At 46.9% G+C, this 23,657-nt stretch overlaps 1 protein-coding gene across 6 annotated transcripts in view; it reads left to right on the top strand.

Moving 5' to 3' along the window:
* The window catches only part of LOC127602624 (protein unc-13 homolog B-like), a 58,307-nt gene that overhangs the window by 1,924 nt on the left and 32,726 nt on the right, over positions 1-23,657 (top strand). For 3 of the 6 annotated variants that reach the window (XM_052068875.1, XM_052068873.1, XM_052068877.1), the window contains exons 2-10: positions 2,075-2,104; positions 3,739-3,838; positions 4,767-4,884; positions 4,959-5,082; positions 5,564-5,640; positions 5,755-5,815; positions 6,701-6,736; positions 7,259-7,457; positions 7,604-21,847. In XM_052068875.1, coding sequence (XP_051924835.1) covers positions 2,075-2,104; positions 3,739-3,838; positions 4,767-4,884; positions 4,959-5,082; positions 5,564-5,640; positions 5,755-5,815; positions 6,701-6,736; positions 7,259-7,457; positions 7,604-21,847 — 14,989 coding nt within the window. Of the gene's footprint in view, positions 1-2,074; positions 2,105-3,738; positions 3,839-4,031; positions 4,086-4,766; positions 4,885-4,958; positions 5,083-5,563; positions 5,641-5,754; positions 5,816-6,700; positions 6,737-7,258; positions 7,458-7,603; positions 21,848-23,657 lie in introns of those variants that run through there. The other 3 variants (XM_052068874.1, XM_052068878.1, XM_052068876.1) reach the window with 3 other exon arrangements.

Genomic DNA, 23,657 nt, shown 5'->3' with positions numbered 1-23,657 from the left:
TGGGGTACCTATGTTCCCTTTAGATGTCAGTGTTATCATCTACTAAGTCAGGTGCTCCCTCTTGGGCCAGTCTGAAACCGCAGCATTTCTCACAGAATAACCAAATGTTTTTGGTTACAGCTACAAAACAATCTAAACCAACCAACCCCCCCCCCCCCAAAAGAACAGGAAGTGGTAGGTGAGAATAGGAAAAGACCACCATAAAGTGGCACACGACCACTCGGAAGTGACAGGTACGAACAGGAAATGACCACCAGGAAGTGAGGTCATAGCAGGATGAAATAAACAAGGAAGTAAGCTTCCTGCGCGGTGGCAGGGGGGTCAGCGGGTAATCCCTTGGCCATCTGCTGCTGTTGTGTGCCCGTGCTATTTTTTTTTGTGCGTGCGTGTGTGTGTGTGTGTGTGTGTGTGTGTGCATTCCATCGTATACGACTTGTGCGTTGGAATGTCGAGCTCACGTGGGCCGGTCGTCTCATGATAATTCCATTTCCTGATCATCAAAGTTGTCCGTGCTGTCATTCCCGCACACCGTGTTACGTTCAGGAAAGCAGGTTGCCAAAAGCTGATGATGCTAAAAATAAATTCCCTCCTGTCTGACCGTCTGCCATGACTCTTGCTTTTTTTTTTTTTTTCCTTTTATAAATGTGGATATTTTAATGGGGCAGTGACCCCGCGCAATCGGGAGGTGTGAAAAAATCTACCCACCCACCATGACATGTTTTTCTTTCCATCTTTTCCGATGACTTGCTTAGCGTAGCGTGCGCGCGTTGAAGAATACAACATCATAATTCTCTGACCATTTTAATCCCTTGCATGACTCATCACATGATCAGATTACAGTTCTTCCCTCCCTCAGAGGGTCCCGTGTTGACTTTTGCGAAGTTGGTCTCGCAGCTCAGTGCAGTCTGCCCGCGAGCAAGCCGGCTAGCTTCGCCGTTAGCCTCGGCGCGGCGCTTTAAGGCATTATCCTGTCAGGATTATCTGCTTGCCCGCTGTCACACAATTGCAAAGCACTCGCGCGCTTGTAACCTGCCTCGGCCGCCTTCTAATCGCAGCGTGGCCCAAAGCCACGCTAACCTTTGATTCCCACCGAGTGTCTGACTCTACTTTGACAGCTGTGGCCAGTGGACATGGCCGCAGAGTCTACCTGGTCTCCCTACCGACGTATCAATTTACTAACCTACCTTCGTCGTTACGTAGCCACTTGCAGTAGCTATTGTAATTATGTCTATTGTCTGAACCAGGGACTTTTTTTTTTTTTTTTAGCCCAGAAGTTTCAGGCTCACTTTAGCCTATCCATCCATTTTCTGTAACGCTTATCGTCATTTTTCTATAGGCGATAAACGAGGTTCCCCCTGAACCGGTCGGCAGCGAATGGCAGCGCTTTAGTTCACGTGGTAGTGAACATATACGATACACTTTGACCCTTCTTAGTGTATCAATCTAAAATGGTTCACCATTTCCTCCAAAGATAAAATGACAAAACGGGATCAGCAATCAGTAAGGTTAAGGTTGCTCACACTGCACTTCCTGTTTGTGCTCTTATTTTGAAACTCATTCAGATCACTTTGTGGATGGCACACACTTTCTTGTATTTCAGTGAAAAGAAGACAGATGTGACGGTGTTTGGTCCTAGTGGCCCTTGTCAATCCCATCCTGCGGACTTGGGGCCCCTGGCTCCTTATCTTTGGGCGGGGGGGGGGGGGGGGGGCAGACGATGTTGCACTTTCCACGGTGACATTTGGGCTTCGGAATAATTTTAAACCTGATGTCAAAGACAGTTTTGTTTTTTTCGGGGGGTTGCTCGCTTGCTTGTCTTATTTTTTTTTTCAGCATGTTCATCACTTTTCCACCGTGATTGAATAAAATGTTGAAACGGATTTGCATGGAAACCTCATTGAAAGTAGCCCTTTCGCTTCAATGGCCAATTGACTTTTTCACATCAAAAGTCATTTCAGGTTTGATACCTTTAATGAGAACACCGCATGTTAAGCTTGATCTCACAATGATCATGTTTGATTGACAAAATGGGGAGCAATAACTTTTTTTTTTTTTTTTTTTTTTTTTTTGACAGTGAAGAAAGCGAAGCTTCACGGGCCTCCAGGTGAGAGCTCTTTATGCTTGTTTCCTCTCTCATCTCTCTTTGCAGGAAGACAACCATCATCTCGTATTGTTGCAGTTGTTACTTGGCCAGGAGTACGAGCTGGCAAAGCGGTTATGAATCAAATTAACGTTATAGTTAGCATTGGCTAAGCAAGACTTCATGTTAGCATTGGCTAACTATAGCGTCACTAAAACCGCAGGCCTCAATAAACATTCAAAGTTCGAATTCACATTTTTGCTCATGATGTCATCACGCGGGGGTGTATCGACAACGTGCTTGCAGTACCGTAATGTGCTCATTCATGGCCTGTGACTCAAGGCGCTTCGTTAAAAAAAATAAAATAAAATTGCGGGAAAAACTGCAAATTGTCCTTTCAAGATTTGGCCATTGAATGTGGTGTCCCCTCGTGGGAAACAAGGACAAGTACAAGAAGAAGAAAAAGAGGCGTCCCAGTCTGCTGTTCCACTTTAGCAAACTTAATCTGATTTTTGCTAATAAGCGATATGTTCGGTCACCCAGGAGGGGGGCGGACGCTCAAATCCCAGAGGCGGGATGGGATGTCCCTGGGGGGCTGATTGGCCTGGAAAATGTATCTGAAGAAGCCATATCCAAAAAGATGTCGAAAGACTGTCACTTTGGTTTTAATGAGCCCTTTTTGGGTCATTTTGCCCATTTTGTTTAGCAATAAAAGGCTCCAGTAAATATAGAAATTCATCTGAAGATTCTCCCGCCCCTTTGCTAATCTTCCATCACTGGTCATGGAGCGGGCGGCCCGGTAGTCCAGTGGTTAGCACGTCGGCTTCACAGTGCAGAGGTACCGGGTTCGATTCCAGCTCCGGCCTCCCTGTGTGGAGTTTGCATGTTCTCCCCGGGCCTGCGTGGGTTTTCTCCGGGTGCTCCGGTTTCCTCCCACATTCCAAAAACATGCGTGGCAGGCTGATTGAACACTCTAAATTGTCCCTAGGTGTGAGTGTGAGCGCGGATGGTTGTTCGTCTATGTGTGCCCTGCGATTGGCTGGCAACCGATTCAGGGTGTCCCCCGCCTACTGCCCGGAGACGGCTCGGATGGGCTCCAGCATCCCCGCGACCCAAGTGAGGACCAAGCGGTTCGGAAGATGAATGAATGAATGAATGAATGGTCATGGAGCATTTGCTACCCACGAGCATTGACTAAATGTCATCTCGGCGGGCCGCGCTGCACACGTCCATGTGTGACGGAAATATTTCCTAAGTGATCGAAGCTTTATTACGCCCGTTGCTTCCCCAGAGAGGCCTACTGCATGCTGGGATACGCCCTGCTGCTCAGTGAAGGAGCGTGCCTATTAGTCAAATACACAAACCAGGAAAAAATGAACGTGATGTGTCAAGATAATGAAATTCGCTAAGTGAATGATGGATGATAATCGCCTGGCATGAACTCTTTCGCCCGCCGGTCGCCAGCCTGCTGCATTTGAGTCCTCATTTTATAAGAATCTAGTGCAGTCACAGCAAGACAGGGAAAATATCTCGGTAGAATTCCAGCTCAGCCTGACGAGTAAATTTTTATGCTTGGCCCTTGGCAAACCTGTTTTATCATCATTAAGAAAAAAAATAAAAATAAAATAACGATTTCATGATATCTTTTATCTTGACAGATAAGTTCAACGCCTACGTGACACTCAAGGTTCAGAATGTGAAGAGTACGACCATCGCGGTACGCGGCAACCAGCCGTGCTGGGAGCAAGACTTCATGTTGTGAGTGGAAAACAGATGCTAAACGCTAACGCTAGCAGCAGCTAACGTGCCACTTCTACTTTATGATTTTGATCTTTGTCAAAACACATTCGGATCACTTCCTGATAACGTTGACGAGTCCAGACGCCGGTTGGTTGTGCTCTGAGGACTCCTGTGGCTACATGGCGCTAACATGCTAATTATCGCCGCTTCTCTCATTAGCGGCGGTGCGCGGCAACCAGCCGTGCTGGGAGCAAGACTTCATGTTGTGAGTGGAAAACAGATGCTAAAGGCTAACGGTAGCAGCAGCTAACGTGCCACTTCTACTTTATGATTTTGATCTTTGGCAAAACACATTCGTATAACTTCCTGATAACGTTGACGAGGCCAGACGCCGGTTGGTTGTGCTCTGAGGACTCCTGTGGCTACATGGCGCTAACATGCTAATTATCGCCGCTTCTCTCATTAGCGGCGGTAGGGCGCGACAGGGGTGGGTGGCGGTTGGCGGGGGCTGTTTTTGTGAGTGGCCTCCTGCAGATGACAGCCGTCAATCACACTTGACAACGGGACAAAAAAAGCTAGGGAAATGCGTGTGCGTGTATGTTTTGTGTGAGTGCGCGCACCCGCACATGAGCTGTGATGACTGACAACCAAAGTTAGATGATGTGAACGTCCTAAATATGTAAAATGAAGAGGTCACAGCCTGGATGCTGCTTCTGTCTTGAAACCTCCAATTGTACATTGGGCCACCAAATTGCACCAAAACGCAGTCATCTTCTATCTGCGCTAGTTGACTTGACCATTTCGGACAAGTGTCTGCGTTTGAAAGATGACGCTAATTTGGAGTCGTTGATGTCTTGGAATTATGGCCTGCCTGAAAAATTGGTCGATATTTTTAACAGTAACTCTTCGAGGTAGCGCCGTATTCATTTTTGTGCTTGTTGTGTAGTGAGATACGTCATCAGAATTCCCCCCTGGTGGCAGAATTGTGGAACAAGGGTTTGATTTGGGACACGTTGATAGGCACGGCGCTCCTACCGCTTGATGCCATTCACCAGTCTAACGAGGTAACACACACACACATACACACAAACACACACACACACACACAGGGCCTTCCAATGTCTTGCGTGTGTTCCAGGAGGGTCCTGGCGAGTGGACTTGTCTGAGCTCAGAGGTTCTGATGAGGGCAGACGAGATCTTCGGCACCGCCAAGCCAACTCCACACCGAGTGCTGCTGGACGCACGCTTCGAAATTCCTTTCGGTCAGTTGCCCTAACAGGGGCGTCGGCAACCGGAAAAATCAATTTCAACCGTCAACCGTCAGAATAAATCACACGATGACCTGCTAAAACGTCTTAGCATCTAAAGTGAGGATAAATTAGGATTTAAAGTAGGGTTATAAATCAGAGTTAGGCTTTTGAACCTGGTTTAAGTTTTCAAAGTAGACTTTGAATCCTGGGTTCGGGTTTTGATTTAGTCTTCCAAGTCTGGACTTGGGTTTAAAATTATGGTTTCACACCAAAGTTGGGGTTTCAAATTAAGGTTTAAAGCAGGAGTTAGAGTTGCAAAATGAGGATTTTGGTCCTGGGAAATGGTTTCACACCAAGAGATTAGGAATTTAAGACATTGTTGGGAGGTTTAAATTTAAGTTTCAATACAGGTTTGTTTCATCGTATTTCTATACCGTATTTGGTCATGGAATTCATTTATTTGTTGTTTCTTTATGGTTGTGTTGTTTCGCAGACATTCCAGAGGACGAAGCCCAATATTGGACCCGCAAACTGGATCGCATTAACAACATGAACCTTGACGAGCAGGACGTGAGTTCGCTTCTTTTTCCTTTGCTGCATTCTACTGACACCTACAGGCCAACACGGCTCATGACATGTGCCATGAATATGAAACGTGCCTTTTTTTTTAAAATTTTGCCTCAGTATCCGCCTCCTGACAACCCCATTGACAGGGGACGGATGGCGTCCGCGCCTTCGCCGTGCTGTGAGTAGCAAACGTCCGACTTCCTTAATTCGTAGTAATTAATCCGCACTCACTGGCCACTTCATTAGGTACTCCGCTGCCTGAGCTCCAGTTCCTTCTTGTGTTGAGTGTCAATTTATTTATCAGTGAACGTCTGCATCGTTTCCATGTTTATGTTGGTGCCTGACGATTGTTTTTTTTTTCATCACTTTTCATCACTTTTTTATGACATCACTGCTTTGCTTCTCACCATCTTCCTACAAGCGCACAAAAAAGTTAAGCACAGTTAACAATCGTCAAACTTTTACGACTTCTTAGGGTTTAAGATTACGGTTTGAAGCCCGGTTCGGTTTTCAAATTTGCGTTTTAAATTTGGTGTAGTGTGTTGCGTAAGGGTTTGGGTTTGAAGTTAGCGTTTCAAAACAGGGTTGTGGATTAAAACTAGGGCTTCGTCTCATGGTTTCCAATATGGGTGAGGCTTTCAGACATGTTACAGTTTTTTAAATGGTGGTTTCTAGTTATGGTTTGAAACGAGGGCTTGAAAGCAGAGATGGGGGGGGGGCTGCAAAGGACAGTTTCAAGGCAGGTTAATTTTGAGTTTCCAACATGAGTAAAACATTCTTCAAATAAGTGTGTCTTTTCTGGGTTTGGGTTTCAAATTTGAGTCGTCACTGTCACACTCATGGAAAACAGAATGTCTCCATTGAATGAATTCACAGAATAAACGTCCGGTGTCCCTTCTTCTTCTCTTGCTCCTCCTTTTGGAGGGAGTGTTGCAAAAAAGCTTCCCTGTCAACATCATATCTGCTCAGTCATCATCTTCATCTTCATCTTCATCAGTGGTCTTTATTTTGCGGAGTGACTTTTCTTGTTGTTCTTGTGGTTTTCCTGCTTGCTGGCCCCCAGGCAACTGGACTTATTTTGGATGGACTGACCAGCAAAGTACGTACCTACATTTTAAAATCGGCTTTCAAGTCGGTGTTCTTGTTCTCAACAAGGGGCAGGACTTTCCAATCTGGATTAGGGTTTCAAATTAGGGCATCAAACTTTGTCAGGGTTGAGTTTTCAAGTATGAGTGTCAAACTAAGTTTCGAAGCCAAGGTTAGGGTTTCAAACAAAGGTTTGAAATTAGGGTTTCAAGCTTCAATTTGAGTGTTTAATGGCTTTCAAATGTGGTTTTCGTGTGTTATGGCTTTAAACAAAGATTTGGGTTTTCACATGGGTACAATGCAAGTTTTGGAGTTGCAACACACATTTTCACCAGCAGAGAGAAGCATTTCTCTAAATGCGCTTTTCAGCCACGTTTCTCAGTAGTCTGGAAGCTCACAAACACTTGTTCAGCTGGTTTAGGAGTTCATGCAAATTTGATCAGAAAAGAATTTTTTTTTTTAATGAAGAAAGCAACTCAGCCAACGTGACCTTTTCCCAAAGGTGTTGTGTAGCTTGTTGTTGTCTTTAACACAGCTTTCGACGACCACGACAGCGTGATGGATGACCATGACAGTGAAGCGGGCGTCCGAGCACTGCCGCCGCGCTACCACAATGTCTCGCAGATCAACTCGTCGGCCCACCAGTACCCTATCCCAGGCCGGGTGCAGCGCCAGCGGGACTCGGACTCTGTGCACAGCTTTGAGATTGACTACCCAAACCTTCGGGGTTCCAGGTAAACAAACGTGAAGTACCGTGATTTTTTTTTTGTCTTCCTTTGCTGCTTTCTTCTTTTCTGTCTTCCATGCTAAACACTTTCTTTTCTTTGCGTCATCTTTCATTGCTGTCACACATTTTCTTTCCCTTTGGATTCCCGCCCAGGCGGTCAAGCAGCAGGCACAGTGTAAGAATAGTCCCGGTGGACTCAGGCATGGGCGTAGAGGACTGGGAGGGCCAGTATAAAGTGCCCGACTCAGGAGTCCTGGATGACGATTTGGATCAGGAGCAGAAGATGTGGGAGGACGAGGACGAGAGCATCATCTATCGCCTCACAGATACACCAGCAGCGCATGAGTCCAGAGGCAGCAGATTCTACCAGACAGTGGAGTGCAATGCGCTCTCGCCCGAAGACTGCGAGGTGCAGCGCCGACCACAAAGTTTCGACACTGGAGACATCCGGTTGGTTTACCGGGAAGCCGGCAGCTTTGAAGACGAGTTGTCACCTCCAGAGATCGACATCATCCCGTCCATCAAACGCCACCACCAGCATGTGGACCGGGAAGGTCTGCTCTTTAAGACCAGGTTGTGGGCCAAGACTGCATTGGAGGACAGCTACGCAGCGTTCCGTGAGGAGGAGGCATCCCGAGAAGTGGCCAGGATCAGGAGTGAATTTGGATCTGTGGGTTCTGACGAAATGCAATACTCCTTCGGATCAGATGAGGAACTTGAAGACCTGATGCTCAGCGAGACGGATGTCACATACGAGTATGACTCGTACCAATATCCAAGCGGGTATGCGCCCCACTTTGGAGGGTTCACAATGGCACCAGACCCGAGCATGTTGCCCGAGGATGAGTTGTGTGAGGACTACATTGACCCGATGGATGAGCTCAAATGCTTGGTTGACTCCGTTTCGCAGTACTTGGCCGTGAAAGAGGAGGAGCTCATCAGCTATGAATCACAGCAGAAACCGGTGAGGCGAAAACTTCCGTCACTGCCAGTTGTGCCACCCGAGGAAAGTAAAAGCAAAGACGTCAAAGCCGAGGATGTCAAAGCCGAGAACGTTGCAGGCGTTAAAAATGTCATGACGTCATTGTTCAATACAATTACAGGATCCAAAACCACAACTGAAGCCCAAACCACAACTGAAGCCCAAACCACAACTGAAGCAGAGGCTTCACAGCTTCCCAAGGCTCCCGCTGCTGAAGGTGGTATCTTCAAATTGCTATCCATGATTCCAAAAAGTAGCCCTGAAGCCACGGAAACCTCCGGGGCGTTGCCCGCAGACCCACTGTCCTCTAAGGTTTTCCCCCAGGCTGAGTCTGGCATCTCCAAGCTGCTTTCTTTCATTCCCAAAAGCGGCGGTACGTCCCCGCCTGTGGCCATCGTTCCCCCCGCTTCCCAGGAGCCCACCACCGAGAAGAAGTTTTCCCTGCAGTCTCTCATCCCTTTCCAATCATCAGACTCCTCTCAGCAAGCTGAAGCTAGCCAGACCCATACAAGTACAGAGGCCCAAAGTATTAACCAGACCACTTCTGGTTTAGAATCTGTGCTAGGGAGACTTAGTCCAATGAGGCTGTTTTCCAGCACACCACCATCAAGAGAACCATCACCATCCAGAGAGTCTTCTCCTCAAGCATTAGAACAACAAAGTACATCAGCTGCCGGCAATGACCGTGCAACCCCAGTCCCAAGTCCTAACAATGGTTCAGAAACACAACCAAGATCTAATTCTGGGAGTGGATCCATTGAGCTATTTCCAGACACAGGAAGTGGATCAGTAGAGCTTCTTCCAGAGACAGAATCATCTGGTGAGTTAGCGGATATTGTGCAAACAACTCCCATGTTATCAGAGCCAAAACCTGAACCCGCCCCGGAAGAAACAGGCTTGTTCAGTCCTTTTAGGAAATCTCTCGCCAATTTGATATCCACTAATTCTTCTGATAGCTCCGCAACAAACCCCAAACCAGCAGAGGAATCTTTTTTAAGCGGCAAACTCAAGATCCCGTTCTTCTCCGCAGAAGATCCTCCCATCACAAGCCAAGCAAAACCCGAAGGAGGGGTTCTCTCTGGGTTTCTTAAGTTTGCCACCGGGGAGGACACCAGTGTGCAGCCAAAGAGTCCATCCCCTAATCCCGCGAGAACTCCCTCACCGATCCGCGCGGCACTGCTTGAAAGCGCCCCAAAAGGAAACACTGAAACAGGCTGGTTTTCAAATCTGTTCAAAGTGACTCAAAGTGAACCGGCAAAGGAACCTGCAAAATCTCCGGTGACTCCCAGTGTGACACTCACCAAACCTAGTGGCCTAACAGAACCACACACTGAGCAATCAGAGGATTCTGCTAGTAGGATAGAAACATTGCTGGACAACAATCGCCAGAGTCAGACTGATCTCCAAACTAAGGATCATCTAGAATCACGACCAGAAACTCCACAGCCTCAAGGGTTTTTGTCTGGGTTGTTGAAACTCGGCCCTACGGAGGAGTCTAAACAGACCCGAGGAGGGGAAAGTCAGCCTCAACAGGGTGGGCTCTTTTCAGGGATATTTTCCTCACCATCTCCACCTTCACCTCAGACGCAGAACCCTGTGTCTCAACCATCGGCAGGACTCTTATCTGGATTCTTAAAATTTGCCTCTGATAATATGTCGGCCCCGACAAATCAGCCACCGGCAAGAGAGCCACAAAGCCAGTCTAGCCAAGTACTTGGTCAAGGACAAGCTGCAGGTGTGCAACCCCCAATTGGTGGACGGTTGTCTGGCCTGTTAAAAAGACCCACAGATTCTTCTGTTACTCAGCCTAGTCAGGAAGTGAAAACAGATGTGGCAAATGAAATAACTAAAATGAATAAAAATGATGAAAACTTTTCTCAAGGGACACCTGAGTCTCTGGGTTCATCAGGAGAAATCAAAATAGGTTCATTGGAAAGTTCTACCCCTGACAAGCTGGACCAGCAAAGAGAAGTTGCCTCAGATCATCAACAAAAACCACCAGCAAAATCCACAGCGGCAACACTACAGCCACTGAAAGGAACCTCACCAACCCAGGCTGCGCACTCAGCAAATTTGTTGTCTGGGCTTTTTAAAAAGACTGTAGAACCTCCCACTGCATCACCTCAACCACAGCTAGCAACTCCTCAACAAGGAAGCTTCCTCTCTGGCCTTTTTGGACTTGGGAGCCAAGACCCAGCCCCTGAAAATTCACAGAATCAGCAGCAAAGTGGCACACTGGGACGGCAACCGTCTCACCAACCAGGCGTCAGACCGAACTTACACAGGCAAAACCAACTTCCCCCACAGCAGCCCCCAAGCAGTCCTGCAGGGATGCTCACTGGATTTTTGAACAAAATTGCAGATGTGGGAACTCTGCCGACTGCCGCTCCGTCGGGTACTCAACAAACTCATCAAAAAACACAAACAACTAGTCCTAAAACAACCCAGCAACCTTCTAATCAACAAGGTTTCTTGTCTGGACTCTTTTCATCAAGTCCTCCTACTCAAGTTCAGCAGGAGCAGCAACCACCTGTGTGTCCTTCAAACAGACAACCACTGCGAAGGCAAAGACAGATACCCCAACAACAATCTGCAGCCCCAGTGGCAGAGCCGCAACAAGGTGGTGTGTTGTCAGGGCTGTTCAGTAAATTTACCGCCGAAAACGCACCACAACAACCGACCCCGCAGGGGGTGCTTCAACCAGGCGCTAAAACAAACACTGCTGCATCTCAGCAAACTACAGGTCCAGCTGGTAACCAGGGAGGATTCCTGTCTGGGCTGTTAAGTCAAACTGCATCTCCGCAGCAGCAACCGTTGAGTAAAAATGTTCAACCTGCCGCATCAGAACAACCCAATCAAAGTGGAGGCTTACTCTCCGGCTTTCTGAAGCTTGCATCTGGTGAGAATGCAGCTCAGGAACATCATGCACCCAAAACTGAGGGCAGTCAACCCAGCCAACGTACAACCAAATCTGAATCGAGTGGCATATTTTCTGGCCTGCTCAACAAAATTTCAGCTAATGTGGAGCAAACACCAACTGTGTCTGACCAGGCAAACCGTAAAACGATTCAGCAGCAGCAGCCACTGCGCGGGGGACAAGGACATCCTCAAATTCAGAGAACAAAACCAGTGGAAATGCATTCCGCACCTGATGTGGTGGGAGAGGACTCAAAAGATCAAAAGGGCTTCCTTCTAGGTCTGTTCAGTGCCACAGAGGAGTCCTCCTCAAAAACCTCCATCCTCATAAAGGGTGAATCAAAACCACCTAATACGATTAGCACGTCCCCTGGTCTGTTGTCAAGCATTTTTAAAACCGGCCCCAGTGAAAAGAGTGTTTCTGCCCATGAAAAGGAACAAGGAAAAGTCCTTCCTAACCCTTTGTTGCCCAAGACTAAGGAGGATACACCTTTAAGCACAGTAACAGTCACATCTTCTTCTGTTACCGTTTCAGTGGGTCTCAACCCCTCAGAAGAACTCCCGCCGCAGGTTCCCACGGTCACCCCCACCCAGCGATACCTTGAGGAAATTCAGCGTCTTTTGTACGGGACAGCAGGAGAGTATGGCTACAAGGATCTTTTGTATAACTTCACAGAGCATGGCGTAATTCCACCTGAGCTCTACGAGCACCAGTGTCTCATTGAGGCGCTCCTGTGGCAGCAGCTCAATGACTATGCACTCGCCGAGGCTCTTGCCTCTCATGCCTCTCATGAAGGCTACCGGGAATGCCAAGCACCTTTGACAGCTGCAGGCAGAGCGCCCCAGTGTGACAGCCACCCATGGCTTAGTCCTCAAGAAATGGATATTAGTCAGTTTAATGTACCGTCACATCCATGGAAGGATCCTGTCGCCCAACTTTTTGAGACCAGAAACCGCTTCCTGGAACCGGATGAAGACCTAGTTTTGTTCGACATGAGCTGCAGGGAAAAGATGCCGTGGACCAGCTGTGACCACTTGGACGAATTTGTCAGGCAGCGCCAACCCTGGATTACACAGGGTGGGGGTCTAAATCTGTCTAGTGAAAAGTCAAAAAACAGACTAAACCGATGTCAGTCCCTCACAGAGTTCAACTATGTAGCGGAGAAGGCAGCAACATTAACAGATGTGACAGTCGCCGACTTTAGTTTGAAATCAGCTACAGACTTTTTAAAACAACTGGCCACCAAAAAAGGTCCGGTGGATCTATCTCGTGGCGTCATGGATTTAAGCAGATCAGCCGTGAGCTCGGGGCTCACAGATGACGAAATGCTTTTTGGGGACTCAGAATGGTACCAACAGTGGCTGTCACTACTGGAACAAGGGCTCTGGTGGCCAGCAGAAGCTGGGGACTGCGGATATTACGTGTACACCAATGGAGAATTCATTTTTTCTCTTTTAACCGACAGAGCTGGTCGACACCTTTATGCTTGCGCCGCGCCAGACGACCTACAGACACTCAGTAACATTACAGAAAACATTGCAGACATTCTGACCCAGAAAGACCAGGAAAAAGTAACCTTGTGTGGATTTAAAATCCCACTCTGCACGGAAGAAACAGCTCCTTGGTTTCCAGAGCAACTGAACACCAAATTGTGGCACCCAGATGGTCCACAGGATCTCACCTCAGCCCTATGTAAAGGCGAGAAAATCATGAACATGAACTTGGAAAGTTTCTCTCAGATGTTTCAGGAGTCCCTGTGTTCACAATTAGAATCCCCCGTGGACTTCACGCTGTATAAACTCAAAAAGGTCACGGTAGGAGCGGCAGAAAACCTTGACAGCCACTGCAACCCTCCATTGGAAGCCGCCGATCTGACACTAAACTCTTTTAAAGCAGCTCACGGACAACCATACTGGATGAATCAAGCTGTGAAAGATGTGCCTACATCCCCAGATCCACCTTCCCTGAGGTCCTTCCTGCCAACAACACCCAAGAAACATCACCAAATCCCTGAAATTAAGATTGGACATGTGGGTGATGTACCTGTGGACCAATCTCAACAAATAAACCGATCTGTCATTTCAAGAGGAAACCTTTCCAAGTCAAATGCTGATCTGAATCAGTCTCATCCACTTCCACCCACCACAACTCAGTTACCTAGTAAGCACTCCTCAAATGTCACCAGGACCCTTCCCCAGACTTCATCAGCATCAAAGATACCTGAACTGATGCAAAGGAAACTCCCCTCTTCAGCTCCTTTGTCACCAACAGCTTCAGTTAGTTCGACCACCGTGTCTTCTTCTCTGAGACCTCGACTAGAAAGGCAGCAATCTCAGGCAGACAAACCCAGATTATCACTGCAATCAACAAAGACTGCGGTCTCTGGCCCTGACAATGTCAGCAAAATCCTCTCCGCAGATGCTCCAGCTCCCATTCTGAAAGGTTCCTGCAAAGGAGCACCGCAGTTACACATTCTGAATCCCTGCACAAATGATGAATCCAAACTTTACAACAGAAACCGTTACATCGGCTCATCGACTGGCCCTAGGTCGGGTAAGAAAGTTTTGGACTTTTCCACCGCGGGCAAAAACAACAAGCTTTCAACTGAAAAACATCTCCAAACGAAAGCATTGAAGCAAAAAATGGAGGTGGTTGACTTTTCCACACGCAAATTGAAACGATCCAAGGAATCAGAGGAAGATGTGGTCTTGACTGACAAGGTGGCTGTCAATCTTACCAAACAGAGGGAGGAAGAGGAAAAAGAGGTGGAGTGCCATTTTGCAGAAACTGCAACTATTTCAGGACCCCCGCAGACCTCCTCCGCACCAGCTGATTTACGTTGTACACGTGGAGTGCGATCATCCAGTCATCAGATGCATGACCGAAGTCTCTCTAAGTCCAAAAGTACCGCTATCCCTGCGGATGCACATCATTACATTACATCATCTCCTAGGAAAGAGTCAAATCAAGTGGACTCTGTCACCCTGGCAGCAAAGCCGAACTCAATACAGTCCGTAGCAGACTCTCCTCAGATGAGTCCGATTCCGATGCAAGTCTACATTGAAAAACAGCAACCAAATTATGCTTTAAATGCGCATTTGGAACCACACACATCCTTAATTAGTGACTGGTCATCACAGCAGTCTTGTGTCGATAACAGAACAACCTTTACATCCACTAACCACCCATCTCGTGAAAACCAGGAGATTACCACACCGGCAAACTTGTTTAAAGCTGTACTAGATATGTCACCAAAGACCACAGCCCAGCCAAAGTTGCAAAGTAAAGAGACAAATCAAGTGGGATGTTCCACACCGACTGGATCAATACCATCTGCCTCATCTTTTCAAATGAGCCCCATTCCAAAGCAAGTCCACATTGGGGAACGGCAACAGAATTACGCTTTTAAAGTTCAGACGCAACCATGTGGAACCTTAGTTGCAGATTGTTTGGCTCATCAGACTCACATTGACAGCAGAAGAGCATCTTTTACATCCGCTTCAAGTCAGTCTCTTGAAAACCAACCCACTGTGCCAGCAAACTCTGCCAAAGCCGTACAAGACATGTCTGTTAATACAGGAAAACCCCCACCAAAAGGACACAAAAGTCTATCAAAACACCATGAGCTGATCAGTGAAGCACTTGCACTGACAAAGAGAAAATCTGTCAGTCTGGAACGAAAACACCCAAGTGCAACTCATCAGGACTCTCTTGACCTATCATATAGAGAAGTACCAGAGGTCTTGGGAGATCCTCTCGCTATTGATTCTCATGAAAACCATCAAAAACAATCGACTAGAAGAGAGGATATTCAAAGAGCCCGTGACAGGGTCCTCTTACAGCCCCGGCGTTCTTTCGATCAATCCCCTGACCAAGCCTCGGCACCTGCCAATTCTATCAAGGCTGTGCTTGACATGTCTTCGAAACCAACTATGAAAACTTTGGTACCAGACATGAGAACGGATGACTTTCTGACTAAAGGAATTCCCTTAACCAAAGGAAATCCGATCAACCGCCAAAGGGCACGAAACAATTCTGTTGGCGTTGCACTTATAAAAGACCTTCCCTCTCAAGAATCCTTTGAGTGGATTCAGTGTCTGGAACGACAGAGCACAGTTTCCCTCCCACCCCAGTTAAAGTATTCAGATGCTGTATCATTAGCTGTGCCCCACACATCCGCTTCCGTAATTATCACCAGGGGAGGTCCATTGGATATGTCACCGAAGCCGCCCAAGAACGTAACAATAAAAGCTACGGAGTCTTCATTCGGGCTTCATGAAGCTGTTTCACTCATTAATAAGCCAAGTGCACGAGCAATGGCTAGGAAAGACTCCGTTGGCCTCCCACTCATAGTGGAACTAGGATCTACATACCATGAGATACCTTCAGCCGAATCTCAACAAAGAAGGGTCTCTCTGACTGGACTCAACACAATAGAGACCCACCACATGCAGATATCGAACTGCCATACCAATGAGCGTTTGTCCTCCATGTACAAGCAAGTGCAGCAAGCAAATAAACTAGTGGACTTCTCTGCAAAAGACAGCATAAACACAACACATATTTCCAGTATTTACACCGAACGAGAAGATGGACTGCCCATAAATTTCATGAACTTCAATCCAAGGAAAGAATCTTTAGAAATAGAACAAACTGGTGGGCAAATCAAAAAGAAGCTACCGCAAGGTTTAGTGGACCTGACTATGGCTCCTCAAAGTAAGACCACAAATAGTCAGAGTGTGAGCGATCTTTCTGCACTTGCTTTGTATCAAAGCTGCCAATACCAGCAACAGGAGTACAGAACAGCCCACATCCCTCAACAAATCTTTAAACACTCACCCTATGATCACAATACTCAACCAGGTATGACTGACCTTTCAGGAACACAGCTTCACTTTGCACCAAAATCCAGTATTCAACCAAAACTCGACGACATGTATCCTCCGGCCAAGACAGTTGAAAGATTTAAAGCCAAGAAACTTGACCAAATAGATCCAAACATAACCCAAATCAGTCTTGAAGGCCACGGGACACGTGTAGATTCAGTTACTCCACTATCAATGGTAAGAATGTCGCAAAGACAAGAACCAAGTGTTCCGGTGAAACCCCAAATTCTCAACAAGCAGCTGACTGCGGCTACTTCGGAGGAAAGCACCTCGCAAAGAGTCACAGTAAGTCATCAAATGCCATCAGTTCCCCAGAAACATGTTCCTGAAACTATCAAGACCTCTCAACCTTTGAATTGTCAATCATCCCCTGTGTCCATTGTTATTCAAGAATCTGGAAAACCAACACTCGATAGTTCATTGAACTCTGTGGATACTCTACCTGTGGGGTCAATCACGCCCCCCGAATTATCAAAACAGCCTGACTCGAGACGATACCCTTTCAGTGTGGACCAAAGTCATATACCAAATGCACTTTCAATTTCTACCAGTTCTACTCAGCATGCACCAGAATTAACAGCACTTATCTCACAACCAACGGCCTCAAAACAAGAGCCTTTAAAGCAAACAAGGGAACAAAGTTTTAGACCTGATCTCCAAACAGGCGAACAAGTTATTAGACCGGAACTACAAAGACAGGAAGCAATGCCTTCACCCCAGTCAAAATCCTCTTGTGTCAAGGGATTGGTTTCATTGTTTAATGGTCAAGGTTCCCAGCTTCCTGTCAGTGGAAAACCAGCAGAAGTGACACCCCACCCCACTATAACCGGCTCTACGCTTGTGGACCAGAAGTCTCAGATTACCACGCAGAATGTTTATGGTGGGCATGTTGCACGTTCTCCTGATGCGAGTCTGTCGTCAGTAGTTAGTAGGTTATCATCTGAGCCTGCAACACCGCGGAAAGACTGGCCTCCTCGACCATCACTCACTTCTGAATCACATCGCAAAGTTGACATTTTCACATCCAAAGGCTTGATCACTCAAGGATCCGTGACATCACTATCCACCGTCACAGTTCAGCTAGCCCAAAAAACCTCAATATCAAGGTTGAATCTTGAATCAGAATCTTCATCATACGAACCAGGCAACACCGCACCTTCCAAAGTCACCCTCAATAGAGACACTCCATTGGAACCCTTGCTTAAATTGTCTGAGGAATCATCTGAAGCCATGCCAGAAGAACACAACACAAAGTCCCTTCATCAAAGCACTGGATGTGACCAATTGCAGGATAAAATGAGCCTGCCCAGAGCAATCTACATTGGCATTAATGCCCCAGACATGTCACCTGTTGATAAACAGATGGATCCAAGCGAGCCAATACAATATGTTAGACTTCCCCACATATTTGTCTCAGCTGCAAGTTCACCCGAAGAAGAGTCGACTGAAGACGATTCCAAAGAAGTCTGCGCTGATGAAGGAACCACTGCAGCTTCTGTAACCCCCTCAGAGCTTCTGAAGGATTCTGAACCTGCTGATGAAGATAAGATTGATGGCGTTACAGATGTCGTTAGCACAGAGAACACTCCTTGCTTTTCCGACAGGTTACCTCAGACGACAACAAATGATATGGATGCAGTTGACCAGAGCCAAGAAAAGGAACCTTCCTTCACGGAAGCCTTCATTTCAGAAGCTGATCTCAAAGCAGAGAGCCATGCCGTTTGTAAACCACCTGTTGACAAACCAATCGCACAACCAGAACCAGATAAACCACCAAGTAGCCTGACACCATCAGCCCAGGAAGCAGAAAAAAGTGCAGAATCTTCTGTTGAGGACAAGAGAACAACTTCAGAAATTGTATCACCTGATGACGAGTCTCTCAATAAACTGACTGAACCAATGTCGGACATAAAACCCTCTGAAGTCATCCAACAACTTGATGACAAGCCGGCAAACGATACCTCTTTTCCTGCTTCTGAATTCAGTTCTGTCAAAGAAGCTCCCAAGGAAGATGGTTCAGCAGGCTCGCTTGTTCAACCGCCCAATGAACAACAAGGTAAGGGTTTGTGTTCCATGTCTGGGAGCTCTCCTCTAAGCCCAGAACAGAATGATGGACTGTCAATACTTGGAGGCATTCTCCCTGCTTCAGCTACCAAAGATACAGCTGGTGCTGGTTTACTCTCAAAGTTTGGTGGCTCAAGTGACCCAGTGTCCCCCGAAACCAAAGGACAATTACCCCAGTCAACTCCACAAGAGCAACCAGGAAAAGGTCTGCTCTCAATGTTTGGTGGGTCACATCTCGCATCTTCTGAAACCAAAGGACCATCGCCATCTTCAACCTCACAAGAACCACAAGGAAAAGGTTTATCCTCCGTGTTTGGTGGGTCAACTGCCCCAGCATCCCTTGAAATAAAAGAACCCTTACCTCAGTCAACCCCACATGAGCCACTAGGAAAAGGACTCCTCTCAATGTTTGGTGTGTCAAATGTCCCAGTGTCCACTGGAACAAAGGGAGCGCCGCCTTCTTCAACTCCACAAGAACCACGGGGAAAAGGTTTACTGTCAATGTTTGGTGGGTCAAACATCCCAGCATCCCTTGGAACCAAAGGACCACCACCTGCTTCAACCCCACAAGAAACACAAGGGAAAACGTTACTTTCCATGTTTGGAGGGTCAAATGTACCAGCGTCTCCTGGAACCAAATCACCATCTCCTTCTTCAGCCGAACAAGAATCGCAAGGAAAAGCTTTGTTCTCAATGTTTGGTGCCTCCAATAGTAATCCACCAGCCGGGCCAAGAGGCCCAACTGCTGGAAGTGTGCCACCAAGAGGTCCTCCACCTAAAGAACCTCCAGGAAAAACCTTGTTTTCCATGTTTGGCGGACCTGTGTCCCAGCAGGGGCCAAGTCCAAGAGGTCCTCCTCCAGCTAGTGCTGGATCTTCTTTATTCGGCGGCATTCTACAAAGTTCTTTGAATAAGGAGAGCCCAGGAACGGGGCTGTTCTCCAAATTTGGAGGCCCCACATCCCCCGTTCAGAGTGGTCCAAGAATGCCTGCAGAAGGACAAGCAGCACCAACAGGACTCAGAGCTTCAGAGTCCCCTGGGAAAGGACTGTTCTCGATGTTTGGTGGCCAAAATCAGCAGAATCAGACACCTGAATCAGAGAGTACTTTCAAAGTTTCTTCTGTGTTCTCTCTTGGAGGCAGTTCTGACGGAAACAAAGCCAAAACTGGCTTTGGGATGTTTGGAATGTCTTTCGCGGAGGAGTCCAAAAAAGAGCCACAATCAATTGTTCTTGGGAAGGTGGCGAGTAGTACAAGCCAAGATCTAAAATTTCCAGGAAAAAAAGAGGCTATCCCGACAGAGCCTAGCCCAAATGAAGACGTAAAACCCCAAGAAATGAAAGAGCCTCTTGCCATGGAGCCTAGCCCAAGTGATGATTTAAAACCCACAGAAACGAAAAAGGGTCTTGAGGCGGAGCCAAGCCCAAATCAAGATGTAAAACCCCCTGAGACCACAGGTAATGTGGACCCTATGCCTCCCCCTTCACACCCGGATGACATTTCAACTGAAAAAGAACGTGAAGAAAACCAGGACTACCCAAAACAAACTTTTGACAATACCGTTCCAGCAACAGAAGAAGACGTAACTGATAAAATTCCACTGTGCACTGATAATAACTCTGATCTAGGGTCAGATACACCAAAACCGATTCTTCTTCGAGAAAGTGGCTCTTTACACGATAAAGAAGTTGTGGTTTTGGGCAAACAATCAGACCAGATGAGCAGAGAAGTTGGTGACATGGGAACAGAAATCAAAAGCCCTTCACTATCAGACATGAAAGATGGTTTTCTCAAATCTGAAACTATTACTTGCAATGATGCCAGACCTGACATTTGTGGGGAGAAGCATTTGCAAACTGGTATTGAAGACATACTGATTTCTGAGCTAAAAATAGAACATGAATCTGAAGGAACGCCAAATATTCTCAGTAAAGATGAAGAACCCCACATTGAGCAATCAAATCTGAAAGAACAAACAGTAGATGCGGAAAAGCCAACCAGTGAATCGCCTGGCGTTCCTGGCAATGAGGGTGGTTTCGAGGTAGAGGAAGCAACTGTCGTCAAAGCAGAGGAACCTACCACAGAACCAATGTCTTTGCTCGCACCTTTACCAATGTCAGCGACTGCAACAGAACCAATTCAGGCAGAATCTTCAGCACAACTGCCATCTGTACCAGACCAACCCCTTGATAGTTCTCTTCCAGCGGTTTTGACAATAGCTGAGGATAAAAGTCCTGGAAGAAATCCCCCAGAAATTATGCCGTCAGACACAGTGCATATTAAGTCTCCACCGTTGGGTCCTAATTTGCCTCCACCACAGCCCATACCCAGATCTTTCTCAGGTAGACCACCTGTCCCACAAGGACAAAGAATAGCAGCATCAAGACCGGGAGGCCCGCCACAGATGGGGGCACCGAGAATGCCTGGGCCCAGACCACCAGGGCCTTCGAAACCGTCTGAGCCAACTTCGTTTTCGGGCTTCATGTCTATGTTCTCCAACAGACCTAGCACACCAAGTAAACAAGCAACTGTTGGTGGATTCTTTTCAAGGTCACCAGCTTCTCTCTTCGAGTCATCTGCTCCTCGTCAAGACCAAAAAACACAACCACCACCACAAAAAAACTCATTTTTTAGCCTTCCAACCAGCATTGCCCCCGAATCCCTTACAGGAGACATTCTCAGTATGTTCAAGGGTCCGGAAGCAACCAAATCTGAGGAACCACAGCCTACATCGGAGACGAGAGAAGAACCTGTGAAGATCACAGAGGACTCCATCCCTGAAAAGGGTTCAGTAGAGGAAGCAGAACATGCAGATAAGAAAGATGGCAAGGAATGTCCTATCCCTGAACAAGACATGGAAGTATCATCAAAAAATTTAGAGGATGAGGAACACTCTGAGGTCTCTGACAAAGCAATGCCACTTCCTCCTCCTGCAACCCAAGACCCTGCATCTGACACCAAAACCACCTTTGAAATGCCAAACCTTTCTTCACCTAAATTTAGCCTTTTATCCGTTGCTACTGAGGGAACATCATCAATCGGATCCTTGTTCTTGACATATCCAACTGTGGATGCAAAACATTCTCAGCCCCCTCAGACAGACGGGGGTCTCTTCTCTGGATTTAAAAGTTTCTCAGTGGGCATTTTCCAGGATGAGAAGCAACCGGGAAAGGAAGAACCATCATCGGTGTTTGGCGCGAAACTTGGTTCGATTTTCGGAACTTCGGATTCTCCCAAGTCTACTGTTGTTATCACTGCTCAACCGCAGCCCCAAAGCCCGAAACCCACCGACATAGTGGACAAACTCTCCCAATGCTCGGGAGACACAGAGAGCGACACGGAAGGGCCTAGTGGGACTTCCAAAACCGGAAGCTGTGACAGCCTTGCGGAGTCACCGCAGACAAGATTCGCTTCCGAGTCGGTGTCCTTGGCAGAATGTTCGGATGAACCCCAGGTACGAGCGGTTCCATGTGAGGAAGATGGCGACGTTGCAACACCGCTGAACACTGAGCCGCCGAAGAACCTCCTGACGCATAAAACTGCTCCAAGGCTAGTGCTTTTCATCATGCTAATGCTAGCTTCCCTTTCCTTTTATTTTTCATTTTCTACCCTTCCTGACTTACTCCATCCTTCAGTTAGATGTCAGTGTTTTGTTTTTTTTACATCAACTTCACAGCCATAAACAAATTAGCATGTCACTAAGTAAAGACGGGGCCTCTGGCAAGACAAAAAATTCAAGGAACCGTACCAAAAGCTCTCTTATTATAGAAACGCAAAGCCTGTTTGCTTCAAGCTGGGGTTTTTTTGGTCACTCAGTTGAAATGTATTGGAAAACTGACACGAAATAACAACAGATAATGAAATATTGTTTAGACCAAAATGTTCAACCAAACCACATAACTTGTTCCACTGAAAGTCCGCTATCTTAACGTCAACATAATCTGAAAAGATCGTATGCTCATTAAAAAAATCATCAAACAGCAGCTACTTTAACACACATGGAGTAGCACCACGTACAAATGGAGCGAACGACAGTACTCACAGTACTCACAGTACTTAAGGCCTGCATTAAAAACCTTTTGGGGACGATATCTTGAAATTCCACGATAGAGCGGAGAAATCGACGACATAGTGGGGTTCAATTTACACTTTCGTGTCCAGCTAACAGCAGTTAGCGCTTACATGAGAACGTCACAGCTTTCTTGACAGAGACGAAGAGGCCGAGGATCTTTTTTATTTGTGAGGTGTGTGTAATTCGCCCGACGTGTACATTGCTGCGCACAGCGACGGCCAATTTCTTCTATGAATCAATGCGGGCGGGATAGATTCATGACTGCGTGGCGGTGCAGACGGGACTAAAAGGAGGGGCGGGAGCGGCTGTTTGGAGCGCAGCCAAGACAAAGTAAATCACCGCCACTTTCCTCGTTAGCCGTCGGCGTCCCGGCCCAGCCTTGCAGACGTCTGCTGGCTTTCACCTCTAAAGCTTTACTCCCAACATTCACATGTTGTCAGCAAGTCTAGCGTAGTCTGCATTGAGGATGTTTTGGAAATTCAGCCCCTGAAACCGTTTTCAAAGCGCAAAATGAAATTTGGGAGCGATGTCGATCATGAGTTAAACCCGCAGCAAAACCTCAATAAGCCATGCCTGAAAGGACACAGGAAGTCTGGCATTGTGATTTGAAGTGAACGTTTTAGTATAAATGGGGTCATTTTTAGGGGTCTTTCAAAAGCAAAGTTGTTCCACAGCTGGGGGGGAGAAAAATTCCTGCCTCCGAGACCGTTTGACTGAACAAAATGAAGGGATTTTGAAATGTCTGATCATTCAGCAACCAGAAACCGTTTCATTAAGCAACGTGGAATTTGGTTGTCATGTCCATCAGCAGTAGACCCACAAAAAGAAGTCTCATTAAAGGAAACGGGCAGTCTGCTCGTTAGGGCAAATTTGGTCAGCAACCAGAAACAGTTTCATTAAGCAACGTGGAATTTGGTTGTCATGTCCATCAGCAGTAGACCCACAAAAAAAAGTCTCATTAAAGGAAACGAGCAGTCTGCTCGTTAGGGCAAATTTGGTCACCAACCAGAAACAGTTTCATTAAGCAACGTGGAATTTGGTTGTCATGTCCATCAGCAGTAGACCCACAAAAAAAGTCTCATTAAAGGAAACGGGCAGTCTGCTCGTTAGGGCAAATTTGGTCATTTCTCGGCTTTCATCAAAAAGGAAATAGACTTTTTTCTTTCTTTTTTTGAGCCATTGAAGCCACTTTAATTTGGCACGCTGAAATTTGGTTGGCAGGCAAAAATGGCTCAAGAAGCTATGCCTGAAGAGACACAAGAAGTCTGACATTTTGGATAAAAGCTG

This window comes from Hippocampus zosterae, chromosome 6 (assembly GCF_025434085.1).
Source record: "Hippocampus zosterae strain Florida chromosome 6, ASM2543408v3, whole genome shotgun sequence".
In the NCBI taxonomy this organism is placed as follows: Eukaryota; Metazoa; Chordata; class Actinopteri; order Syngnathiformes; family Syngnathidae; genus Hippocampus; species Hippocampus zosterae.
This window is presented reverse-complemented; position numbering and strand designations above follow the sequence as displayed.